Source organism: Neophocaena asiaeorientalis, unplaced genomic scaffold (assembly GCF_003031525.2).
Source record: "Neophocaena asiaeorientalis asiaeorientalis breed wild unplaced genomic scaffold, Neophocaena_asiaeorientalis_V1.1 scaffold203, whole genome shotgun sequence".
Classification (NCBI taxonomy): Eukaryota; Metazoa; Chordata; class Mammalia; order Artiodactyla; family Phocoenidae; genus Neophocaena; species Neophocaena asiaeorientalis.
In genome coordinates, this window is record NW_020172776.1 from 1,667,932 (window position 1) to 1,681,148 (window position 13,217).

The window sequence follows — 13,217 nt, forward strand, 5'->3', positions numbered from 1 at the left end:
GCCTCAAAACTCAAGCCATTCCTGAGGCCCGAGGAACTACATTTCCCAGGAGTCTCCGCGATCTCGGGGCGGGCAGGCTGGTTCGTTAATGAGCTCGAGGAAGCCGCGGCGCGGCCCACCAGGTTCCAAAACAAGGAAATGAAGGGGGGAGGCGGGACTGGGGGTTCCTGCGGGAGCTACCGCCGCCGCTGCCGCGGGGGAGGAGGAGGTGGAGGTGGAGGAGGTGGTTGCCGCGGCCGCCGAGGCGTCCCTTGCTGAAGGCAGATTGCAGGGCGGCGGGCGGCGCGCGCGCGCGCCCGAGAGGTGGCCCACGGGGGGAGGAGGAGGAGGGACTGAGCGGCGGCGGCCCCCGCGTTCCGGTGCCTCTATGGGGAAAGCAGACAATGGATTATGATTTCAAGGCGAAGCTGGCGGCGGAGCGGGAGCGGGTGGAGGATTTGTTTGAGTACGAAGGGTGCAAAGTGGGACGCGGCACCTACGGGCACGTCTACAAGGCGAGGCGAAAAGATGGGTAAGAGCAGGGGCGGGGGGAGTAGGCTTGCTCGGGTCCTAGCTCTGCCCGCGACCGCGCGGGATGGGTGGGTCGGAGCCGGGTCGGGTCGTGCCCGGGGGGCGAGGCGGAGGTGGTCGCGGGGCCGCGTCCCGGGGCAGACTCTGAGGGACGTGGGTTCTGCTCGCCCCCCGCGCGGCCCCGTCGCACCCCTTGAACTCCCGCGGCGCAGCCCGGTCGGGGGGCGTAGGTCCGGTCCTGCGGGGCGCCCTCCGCGTGCATGGAGCTGGCGGCGGGACTCGAGTTGGGACCTCGGTGGGAGGTGGAGTTTGTGGGTGTCTGGTCTCCAGGGGAGACGCGGAGGGCTGGGAGAGCTCCGCCGAGGAGTTGCCACTCCGGCCTTGGGCTGGTGACGGTCGTGGTGGAACTTCCAATCGGCTGAGCGCCTCCCGGGGGCGGCGGTTTGAAACCTAGCCGAGGAGTCAGTCGGCCGGCCGTGCGTCTGGGTCCTCGCCAGCCTCACGGATCTGAGCTGTTGGGCACCTTCGCCCTTGGGGCCAGCCAACCCGATGGCCCCTCCGCGCAGTCCCTCAGTCCCAGTCGTATACCCGGCCACTTCTCCACGCCGCTTCGCCTGCCTCCGATTTCGATTTCTCACGTTCTCAGTTCCGCACCTTCCCTCGAATGTAAGACCTTCTGAGAGATTAACCGCGTTTTGCTCGCAGAACTTCAGAGTTTGCTCTGGTAGCTCCTTTCCCCGCACCTTGGGTATTCTTAGGTCCTCCCCTCCATCCTCTGCCAAATGACTGCGTGCTGAGGTTTATGGGGCACCTAGATTATCCAGAACGGAATTCGAGTAACACAGAGCTGGGCCTGAACCTTTGTCTTCCTGGGAGTTGAGGGAGAATCGTAGGAACCCCTTAGGAAGCCCTTACTGATTGTTCTCATAGGAGAAGGAGAGCTGGACGTTGTATTGAGAATGCCTATCCTTCGTACTGGAGGGCACACGGCTCGTACTCCAGGACAGGTGGAACCAGTTCTCTGCCTGCGAAGGGTGGGTTAAAACCATTCGTCACCTCAGGGCCCATCTTGGCAAGAGTTCCCCTTCCCCAGAGTTAGGGAGCCCGGGAACATCTGCGTATCCCGCTTAAACTTTAAAGACGATCAAGCTATGTGGATGAGTTCTTAGGATCGTAGCGAAACATTTCTGAATGAATTGAATATCAGCCACAGTGATATTAGTAAGACCTGAAGTGCTGCTTATCGTTCTGCACACTCTCTGGGTTGATTGATGAACTCTAGGACCAAAGTAGGTAGGGGGGTTTGTGTATGTGTGCGCGCGCGCGTGCGCGCGCATGGTGAAAACTACAAGGTACTTTATAAGTGTAAAGGATTATTATTATTGCAAATAATTTTTTCTCTTCTTGTAAGTGAACGGACCCCATAGTACTCAGTTGTTTGTAAACTTTTCTCTTAATTCCTTAGTTAATTGCCAGGTGTCCTTGGATGAGTGTCTTGGAATGTGAAGTACTATAATTAACTTGTGTTTTGTCTTTGGAATATCCACTCTACTTGTTATATTGCTGTTTCTGTGGGAATCTTATCAGATATATTTGGAGAAAGCACATCTAGCTTTCCTATTTCGGCACTGGCATTACAAAACAAATCAGAGGCGGTGTTTTTCATACTCCTCATGCTAACTTTATAATATATTTGGACTGGAATTTTAAAAATGTATTTTAATTCTGTTTTTAAAAAAAGTTTTTTTTTTTTTTTTTAGCAAGCAGCTTTTAAGAAAAGCTAAATTCTGCTTCTGAATTGTATTTGGAGAGCACGGGCTACAACAAAGAACAGATAATTTAATTCCCGCTTATATTTGTTCTTTGAATATTTTCCCCTCTAATAAAATTCTTGATTTGAATACACTTCCTTCTTGAGTGAAATTTGTTTAATTAGAATTAATAAAGCTTCTTTAGTAGAGTAAGATCAGTTTGTATATCTTCAAAATATATGCTTTTAAAAAAAACTTTCAGGATCTGAAAGCATTACTTTAAATCACTAAATTACATGTAAGAAAAATCAGTATAAAGTTTTTTTTTCTTGGACCAAGAGTCTAGTTGAGATTTAAGGCTTTATAGTAAACACCCACGTCTCTTGTGGGTTGGTAGCAGGATTAGTTTTATGTTCATTGATACCGGTGATTTGAAAGAACAGAAAGTTTTTAATGATGGTTCTAAACTGATACAGATTCGCATAGTAAAGGATTTTACACTCAGATCATAGTAAATTACAGTATAGCTCTTTCCAGAATTTATTTTGGTTAACTCAGATGTATAATGCTATTTTAGGGAGCAAGAGAGAAATCACGTGAGTACCTTAAAGAGGAACTATTCTGGTGTATGTAATGTAGCATATAATCCCAAAATTGTTCAGGTCTCTAGAAGAAACACTGGAAGAAGTAATGTAACATAAAACATCATTAGAAAAGCCTCTGCTTATAGTTTAATGCTAGAGTTCACAGAACCTTAGAATATTGTTTCCCTTGAAATATGACTTTAACTTAGGCTGTATTAATTATGCTACATAAATTTATAATGGACTGGAAATGCAAGATTTACATCTGGGTTTTTCACCTTTAATAGCAATGTTATTTGTTCCATCTTTTTGTTTTGAAGGAAGGGGGTCTTTTGACCCAGCTATCCTTTTTTTTTAAATAAAAAATGAGGCTTAGAAGTTATTCTTGAAGAGAAACCAGTTTAGAATATTTCTAGACTTTTTATGAGCAAGAATTTGTAATACAGTTTTCAACATTAGGAAAAAGTCACATAACAGTATGGTTACAAATCTCAAGACCATATTTATCAAGTTTGAAACACTTCTTGTTTTGATTGATAAAGGAATATTGTTAAAAAGTTCTTTTGTGAATAAGAGGTTCAGGCAAACATGATTCCATAGACTAGTGTTATGTCTGAAAACTGTTGTACCCAACAATACTACCATTCAACTTTGCAGACATTCATTTAGTCTTTTGAACCACTCCAATAAAAGAATGCTGCTTTTTGGAGTTATTTTGAAATATAGTAATTGAAAGTGAAATGGCTGACAGAGTTATCTTACTGAGTTTCAGTTTTGCCTTAGGGTTTCAGATGAGAAGTAGTTGGTAACTACATGTTTTAATGTCTGTCATGAATCCTTCACAATAAATGTAGTATGTTTTTAATGGGTTTTTCACATTTTGTTCGTAGTTAGAATAGATAATTGTATTTGCATTTTTTTGGAGACCTCCCAAAGATTAAAGATGTATCACTGTGATCATAGTATTTTAGAGCTTTCAAGAGTTTCAGATCATCTAGTCTAATTTCTTCTTTTTACAAATTAGAAAACCAGAGCTTTTAGAGGTTGTCATGCCCATAGTCTTGGCAAAGACAAGCCTGTAATCCAGATCTCTTGACTCTTGAGCTCTTGTATTTCCTAATGTGTTTTCCCTCCTAATACGTTGGGAGAAAAAACAAAAAAGACCACATTGCTTCCACTTCTGACAATCTTATTGTATAAACTTCTTCCATGCAAAGGGTACTACATCTGTACCGAAAAATATGGAAAAGGGAAAGTATCCCATATCAGGGGCATTTTAAAAACGTAGGAGTTCAGGCCTGGAGATTCTACCACATGCAGTTGCTTCTCTTTATCTGGTTTCTCTTCATCTTCAGTCTCATTACTTTCGGCCATCATCTCTGATTTGCATAATAGCCGAATTGGTCTCTGCCATTAGTCTTCCCTCACTGTAGTCCAAGATCCAAGTTGCTGCCAGTGTTAACAAAATAAAATCAATCATGTCATATCTCTTCTTGTAAAGCTGTATATTCTCTGTGGCTCATACGGTTACATCAGATCTTAATTCCCTAGTTTGGCGTGTAAAGCCATTTGCATTTGGATCTTAAAGTCTTTAGTCTGTACAGCCTTTACGCCTGCCACCACCTCCCTCCTTTTTTCCCAGTGTGTTCAAGCCATATGCTTCTGTAGCATTCAACTGCTCATTTTTTCCCTAGGATTTGCTAAGTCCTTTTCATGTCTCATTTTCTTTTTCTGCACTCAAACCAGAATGGTGTTGCTCTGCCATTCCTTTCTTCCTTCCCCCTCCCACAAACCTGGGAAAGTCCTGCTCCCACTTCAATACCCAATTCAAATAGCTTTTCTTCTAGAAGTCTTCCCTTAGTTACCCAGTGTACTCATTATCTGTGCTTCTGCCCCTCTTGTTCTTATGTGTAAAATATCACTGTGATACTAGTCTGCTCCATAAACTATTAACTACAAATGGACCATCATCATCCTGTTTCCAGCAACTTGTACAGGGTTGGGTATGTAAGCACACTCAAAAATTGTATTAAAAAAAAATGCCCTAAATTGGAAAACATATTTGTTCTGGTAAACATACTTAACTGGTATTTTCAGTAATTGTTTTGAAAGCCTGAAATATGGGGATACTACATGAGATGAGCAGTTCAATGTAAATATTTATGTAACATTAACTAGGTCTAGTGTAATTTTTTCTGTAAGAAATAATGTGCTGCTTTTCAAGACAGTTGATACATTTCTTGTAATAGTTTGATAAGTAACACGGGTAATTTTTTGAATTATTAAGCACTTTTTTTTCTTCTTAGGCCAGTTCTTCTAAAATTGCTAGACTGTAGTAATCTGTCTTCTGTGCTTTTACTAGCGATGTTATAGAGATGCTTAGAAAACGTCAGCATTCAAACATATTTTAGGAAATTTTCTGGTATTATGGATTCATGTTAAAAACACCTAAATACTTTTATCACTTAGTAAATCAAGTGGACATCAGCTTGTTTAATTAGTTCTTTATGCACTGCAAGCCTTCAGAACTTTGTTTTTGGAGCCCAGGGGAATGTTCTTTTCAATGAAATCTGATTGTCTAGAGCACTGGCTGACAAACTTTTTCTGTAAAGAGGCAGAAATGAAATATTTCAGGTTTCGTGGGCCATACCTACCATCTATGTCACAATTACTTGAATCTGTCATAGTAGTGCCAAAGTATCCACAGACAATGTATAAATGAATACAAATTAGAATGTGTTCCAGGAGGAAAAAAAAAAAAAGGTGGTGGGCTGTATTTGGCTCACAGGCTTTAGTTTGCCAGCCCTTAGTCTAGTACAGTGATGTCCAGTAGGACTTTCTGCAATGATGAAAATGCATCTGTGCTGTCCAGTATGGCAGCCACTAGCCACGTGTGGCTCAAGAAATGCAGTTAGTGTGACCGAGAAACTGGCTAGTAGCTGTGATATTGGACTTCTCAGGTTTAGAGTTTTTTGGAACAAGCGGCTTAGCAACACAATTCGTAAATCCATGGAGTGACCTTTTAGTAAAAATGTATAACTGATGGTGTGGACAAATGAAATAGGAAAGTTTGTATTTTTTCTTTCAAGTAATAGAAAATTTGAGGCTGAAGTAGTTTGATAAAGCAAACTAATACTTGAACTGAAAAGCTGTCAATTTGTGAATGGAATCTATCAAGGATATTTGATTACTATTCAAAAAAAAGTATTTCATTTTACAAAAAGAGCATATGTGTTTAGTAAGTAGTAAATGTGTGTGCATAAAAAAGCTTATATAATCTGGTTGCCACCCTCCATGTTTTGCCAAATCTGTAATTTGTGATACATTCAATGTGTTTGTTCCGAGTATTCTGATGCTTCAATAAATTCTTCAACGGCAAAAAAAAAAAAAAAAAGATTATACAACATACTGTAAGCCTTCCCTTTCCCAGTCACCCTTTTCCCTTTCTAGAGGCAACCATTCTTGGTTTTCCTTTTTAGAGAGATTTTCTCGGAGGTGTGTGTGTTTAATGATAAATGGTAGTGTGCTGTACTGTTCCTGCTGTATAGTTTTTAACCTTGTATATAACCTTGAAGATCATTACATATCTTATGTACAGAGATGCCTAGTTCCTTATAATAGTTTCATTATATTACATTGTATTGACTTACATACATTTAACTATCCCTCTTGATGGACATTTAGGCTGTCTCCAGTCTTTTGCAAGTACACTGTGGTGAATATCCTTAGTAGGTACGGTATTTTGTGCATATTAGTATCGCTGTAAGTTAAGTTTCTAAAAGCTGCTTACTTTTGGAAGTAATGCCTTGAAATGATCTGCAAATATGGTGATGTATCCGATATAAATCTCTAAAGACTGGAGACAGGAGGGCTGAGAATAAGGAAGAGAAATGTTAAGGCTTTAAAAATAATAATTATTAATACATACAAAATGAGTTCTAAATTATTAGTTTGCATAGGAAATGCAAGTTACTGTTTTAGCAGCATGGGAAAGACATGTCAGTTTTAGATAGGAAAAAAGTAGATCAATGGAAAGGGTTTTTTTTTTCAGTACAATGGATATCAATATTGATGAATTAAGAATTTTTACTTTTGTGTACTATATTTTTGAACTGGATATACTGGATAAAAAGTTAATATGTGATGTTAAATTGTGTCTTTTGCAAAATTCTGAAGTAGTGTAGTGTGGGTTAGACATCAATATAGAAGGCTTGAAGGCAATATATTGCAATTTGGAATTTTCTTGGTGGTAAATGATTAGACTAAGAGTATTCGACTAATGTGTTTTTAAAGATCAGCTTGTTTGTTATCTTGTGATATTGTGACTATATAATTTAGTGCAGCTTTGGATTCCAAAATAAAAGGACACTTTGAACATTTTGAATTACCAGCATGACTATGTCTTTGAAAACAGGTAGTTTTTAAGGTCTAGAACCATAAAGGTAGCTAACAGAGCTATTTAAAGATTTTTGTCCATTTATAAATAGCTGATAGTGCAACACTTCCTGTAATAGCCATTTTGAGCATGCATTGTGCAGGATAAAAGAATCTCGAGAGAGAGGACAGGATGTAATTCAAGATACAAGTGTGCAGCAGTAGTTTTTTATTGAGGGTGTGAGTTCTTATACAGAAGTGGGTGATGGGTCAAAGAGAAATAACCTGTAAAGTCCTCAAATAATTTATGTCCTTATAAAATACTTTTAATTTCTGATTGAGTCAGCCTTTCTAAAGGAAAAATATACCCTCCTTACAGAGGCTTTGAACTTGTATATTTTCTATTTAAAAATATTATTTCAATGAGACTTTGTGGTTGATCTCAGTTACTAAGATGAACGTGATCAGCATATGGATTTAATTACCAGGTAGGCCAGCTAACTTTGTTTTGTTCTGTGATCACAGACCAAAGCCCTGTCATGGCAAACTTTTGCAGATATCTGTAGATATTTACATTTGGACAGAAAGGTAAGTCTATGGCTGCTGGAAAAATAAGATAAAACTTTCATCTCATAGGTGGGTTAGTTGCATCTTTCTGTAGAAAAGTTATTTTAGTTATGATTGTTAAATAAGCTCATTGGTGAGAGACCTAAGCAGTTTGAGGCACAAACTATTGTTGCTTTTTACAAAAGTTAGTTTCCTTTTCCCCTTTCCCTTTTACAATTATATTTGCATTTTAAAAAATTAAGTAACTTATTTTTGGCTGCATTGGGTCTTTGTTGCTGCGTGCAGGCTTTCTCTAGTTGCAGCAAGTGGGGGCTACTCTTCCTTGTGATGCGTGGGCTTCACACTGCGGTGACTTCTCTCGTTGCAGAGCATGAGCTCTAGGCGTGCAGGCTTCACTTGTGACATGCGGGCTTAGTAGTTGTAGCTCGCGGGTTTTAGAGCGCAGGCTCAGTAGTTGTGGCACATGGGCTTATTTGCTCTATGGCATGTGGGATCTTCCTGGACCAGGGATCGAACCCGTGTCCCCTGTATTGGCAGGTGGATTCTTAACCACTGCGCCACCAGGGAAGTCCCTAATTATATTTGCATTTTAAGAGTGACTTAAACCTGAGTGAATCCTATTGTTTTGGATTTTGGTGCAAATTATAAAACTGTTTGTGACCTTCCTTTCTTCTGGAAATTTATATGTAATTTGAGCTTGTGTAATTAAGAAATCCAAAGTTCTATTAACTAAGTTCTCAGCAATCTTTTCATCTTTATAGTATATTTGTATCAAAGTGGAAATATTTTTATTTTTATGCTATTAATATTTATCAAATTGGACTTCCCTGGTGGTGCAGTGGTTAAAAATCCACCTGCCAAGGCAGGGGACATGGGTTCGATCCCTGGTCCGGGAAGAGCCCACATGCTGCAGAGCAACTAAGTCCATGCGCTACAACTAATGAGCCTGTACTCTAGAACCCACGAGCCACAACTACCGAGCTGTCGTGCCACAACTGCTGAAGCCTGTGCTCCCAGAGCCCGTGCTCCGCCACAAGAGAAGCCACTGCAATGAAGAGTAGCCCCTGCTCGCCACAACTAGAGAAAGCCTGCATGCAGCAATGAAGACCCAATGCAGCCAAAAATAAATAAATAAATAAAAATTTATCAAATAAGAGTTGCACATGATTAAAAAACTCCAATAGTACTTCCTTCTCACTGCCCACTCCCAAGCCCCCTTCACTTCTCAGAGATAACCAGTGTTAACTGTTTCCATTTTAAGTTTTGCTGCTGCTTACCATTATAACTTTAAGTAGCATACGTATAATTCTGTCTTGATTTATCAACTTTAGGCAGTTTCTGTTGACTTTCCATTAGAAAAGCTGAGCAATTTTGAGAGATTTCACTATCCCCTGTTTTCCGTTTTCCCATCTCAACCTTCAAATTTTTTATCTTTGTTATTTAAATTTTTTTGGTGGTGATTACTTTTATGACTTTAAACTATAAACTTAAATTTCTTTTTCTTGGTTTGTCAATTCAGATATTATCTGTGGTCTTCCTCTTGTGAATGTTAAGGAAAGTAACAAACTTTTTTCCTGTTCTTTTTCTCTATCTCCTGATTTTTAAAGTATAATTTTTTTTTTAAAGTATAATTTTTATAGCTTTCTAGTTTATCCATTGCTTTTTGTCTATGGGTTGATTTAAAAAAGTGAACACTGGAAGCCATTCAGCAGCTTTAAAATATTATGAAATTATTTATTGCTGAATGAATTAGTATATTGAGACCCATAGAGAAGGAAATGTAGGCTTGTGTACCAAATAAGTGCTGCTTGAAACAGTCCTCCAGGTATTAATGCCCAATGGATCTTCTTTATTTTGTTTTGCCCTTTTTTCAAGTCTTCTGGGTCATACTCAGCTAGCAGATTTCTTTATATCCTGTGGTTGGTTTTACTTGGATTCTTTTTTTTGTTGTTGGTTAGTTGAGGATGTCTTTTTAAGTAGCTTTTTCATAGAGGATGTGTAGATTTTCTGAGTTCTTGCATGTCTGATAGTGTTTTTTGTCCTCATACTTGATTGATAGTTGGGCTGAATATAGAATTCTATATTAAGAATTTTTTTTTCTCAGAACCCAAAACTATTGCTTCATGGCTTCTGGCATTTCTTGTTGCTCATTGGAAGTTTCTTTCTGGAAACTTGTTTTTTTTCCTCTGTGGAACTCTTAGGAGTTTTCACTTGATCCGTGCATTCTAAAGTTTCACCAAAGTCTGTCTTGAAAGTGTAAGTCTTTTTTTTTTTTTTTCCCCTTCATTTATCTAGCTTTGTTTCTTGTGTCTTTTACACATTATTTATTTTTTGAATAGATGATCTATGAACATAACTTCAACTTCAAAAGTTAAAAGGTGGTATTCAATAGCTTTAGTAGCATTCCTCCTACCTTCATGCCTTCACTTCCCATTTCCAATCCTGCCGGTTTCTTATGGATCTTTTAAGTGGGCCCTTTCTTTTGTCTTTGGTTTAGGGCAATTTTTATCTCCTGTTATTTAGTTCTTCTTCTGTTACCTCTTTTGTTCTCTTCTTCAGGTATGCTTATTAAGAAATGTTGACCTTTTTATGTACTATATTCCCTGTCTCAAATTCATTCTCAAAATTTTCAACTCCTTTCCATTTCCATTCTGGACGATTTCTTTTAATTTTCTCGATTACCAATTTGGTCTTCAGTTGGGGTTGCTATTCTTTTATTCAGCATGAACTGGATTCAGGAGTCTGCCTGAATTCAACAAGGCATTGTTTTAAAAATAAATTCCCTATTTATATTTAGGTTGTTTCTGATGTTTCACCATTATAAGCAGTTCTTCAGTGATTTTTTGGTTCTTTTTGCTATTTTTAGCTTTTCCTTCTTATTTTTCTTATAATCTGAGTGCTAGACCAAGACAATGGGAACATTTTCTGTTTTCACTCGTAGAGAAATTATATTTTACTTATCAATGTGTAGGAATTATAATCAATATAATAACTTATTGAATTCTACTTTGTGTCTGATGCTGTGCTAGCTGCAAATTTGAGGCCCCTGTGTTTATAATATAGTTGGAAGGATTGAAACAAAATCTCTGGTTTACACTTTCCTAAATTTGTAAAAGCTGGTTAAAATTCTTTAAAAATGTTCTTACTCAAACAGCTCTCAAGAAGGACACAACAGAGGTCAGTCAGGATAGGCAGATGCACTAGTATAAGGGATCGCTGAAAGGGGAAAGGGACCATTAGAAATGTCAGTTAGCAAAGACTAACACTTTTCTTTTTCCTTGGCCGTGCCTTGCAGCTTGTGGGATCTTAGTTCCCTCACCAGGGATTGAACCCAGGCCCTCAGCAGTGAAAGTGTGGAGTCCTAACCACTGGACCACCAGGGAATTCCCTCTTTGTTCCTTTTCTGACATTCTGGTCTTAGCTAAGGAGATCATTTACTTGCTGGTAGTGGCTGCAAACATGTATTTAAAACTTTTGAGAGAATACAGTGTTCCAGGGAGACTACTATAGTTATTTATATAAGCAGGATAATTCCCAATATCTGGAGTGTACATCAGACCCATGGTCCCCAAGACCCAAACCAATCAGAATCAAATAAGTCAAAGAAAGACTCTGTTAAAATAAGTAACTTTCTTAAGACAACTGGCTTGTTTAGTGATCTTATGTAGCTGGGTCTCAATTTTCCTAGAAGTGTCAATCCAAGTCCAGTAAGTGGTGTTTGGCCATGTCATAGATACCTCCTTCCTCAGTTAAAAGATAATCAAGGGTTATCCTGTTATCAGGAACAACCTGGCCAGAGAGTCTAGAGATTTTTGTTGGGCCGCTGTTGCTTAAGCAGTAGTTTTTGCAGTATCTTTAACAGTTAAGGAGAGGTTCTTGATCATAGCCTCATTTGCACTTACTCCCTAGCCAAGGGAGGAGGAATCTGCCAAAGGAAGCAAATTTGAATCATGAATGCCTCCTGATAATTTAAAATTTAAGGTTTCTGTAGACCACACAGGCATTTTTATTCTGGTTACCTTCCCTTGTATCCCTTTCTTTGTAAAGAGCCTAAATACAGGTTTCCCTGTATTTAGGCTCTTTACAAAGGGGGGGTTTAACCAGAGACAGGGAAATAAACCCCCAAATTTAGGGAGTATGACATGATAGAGGGGGACTGAATTTGTTCCAAGAAAGTGAGGCATTGGACATCAGGGAGAATTTTGTGACAGGCGGAACTATAGGATCACCAGAATCATGGCAAATTCAACAGTCATTTGGAAGTTGGATTGCAGTGGCCTGGGGTATGTAGACAATGGCATTTTATTTCCAGGCCAGAGCATGGTAAGAAGTGTACAAAAGAATCATAAATACCTTCATGGTGTAAGAATTAGGAAAAGGATGGTCAGAGAGGGAAGGAGGAATGGAAAGAAACTTTCCTGATCTGACATTTTAGGAGGAAACAGTCTACATAGATGTTGGCTACTTCGTTCTCTAGTCATTTTGATTTCGAAGCCTCCAGCATTTGCACAGGACAAGGTGTCAGGTGGAACCTTCTTCAGTTGTAAAATATGTACCTAAGGTTTGACACCTTATAATTTACAGTGGTGTCAGTGGTAAAGAGTTCTTGGTAGTGTCCTTTCCGTGAGTCTCACTTTTGCAAAAGCATCAGAGTAAAACAATAACTCTCTATAAATGACAAAAGACTTAAAAATGTCCATTGCTAAAGATCTGATGAGAATTCATTATTGACAAGGAAATTTGGTTATTTCTGTGACACAAAACATTTTAAGATTATAACTAGAATTATAATCTTACGACTAATAATATTCTACCAGGGCATATCAGGTTTCTAGGAATTTCATACAATTTCTAGAATGCTTATCTAGCATTACTTCTTACTTGACAATGCTTGACAATGCTTCCCATGTAATTTAACACTTCAAATAAGCCTAACTAGTTTAATATCTCTCTTTTTATGAGGAGAGAGAACACATTTTTTTGAGATGATCCAGGGGCCCTCTGGAAAATCCCAAAGTTAGTTGGAGGTCAAAAAGACTTCATTTAGAATTCAGTATTGGGAAGTTTGTCAAAATATCAAAAGGTTTTGAACACTTGACTAAAAAAGATCACAGATCATTATGAAACAATAATTAATTATCCATTTAACCAAAGTGACAATTAAGGATTTCAAAGGCAAATACAGAAGACTGCATAGTTCTGAGCAAAACTTTAATGTTGAGAAAACTAGGTTTTTTCAAGTAATCAAAGACCTGGTGATAAAGATAACACGAAGCACAGGAAATTATTTTGTTAAAACACAAAATTGTTACTTTCTAGGTAGATTACTTAAAAATGGAAACCTTTCACAATAGCTTATCAAGAGCAGACCATTAGTCCAATGAAGCTTTCTCTTTTTAGCAGATGAAAGAAAATTAAGTTTTTGTTTTAT

At 39.0% G+C, this 13,217-nt stretch overlaps 1 protein-coding gene across 3 annotated transcripts in view; it reads left to right on the top strand.

The window, feature by feature from the left end:
• Nucleotides 1-321: 321 nt before the first annotated feature.
• The window catches only part of CDK19 (cyclin dependent kinase 19), a 180,717-nt gene continuing 167,821 nt past the window's right edge, over nucleotides 322-13,217 (top strand). For 2 of the 3 annotated variants that reach the window (XM_024740923.1, XM_024740926.1), the window contains exon 1: nucleotides 322-511. In XM_024740923.1, the coding sequence (XP_024596691.1) occupies nucleotides 384-511 (128 nt within the window). In that variant the 5' untranslated portion in view covers nucleotides 322-383. The remainder of the gene's footprint in view (nucleotides 512-13,217) is intronic. The other variant, XM_024740924.1, reaches the window with a different exon arrangement.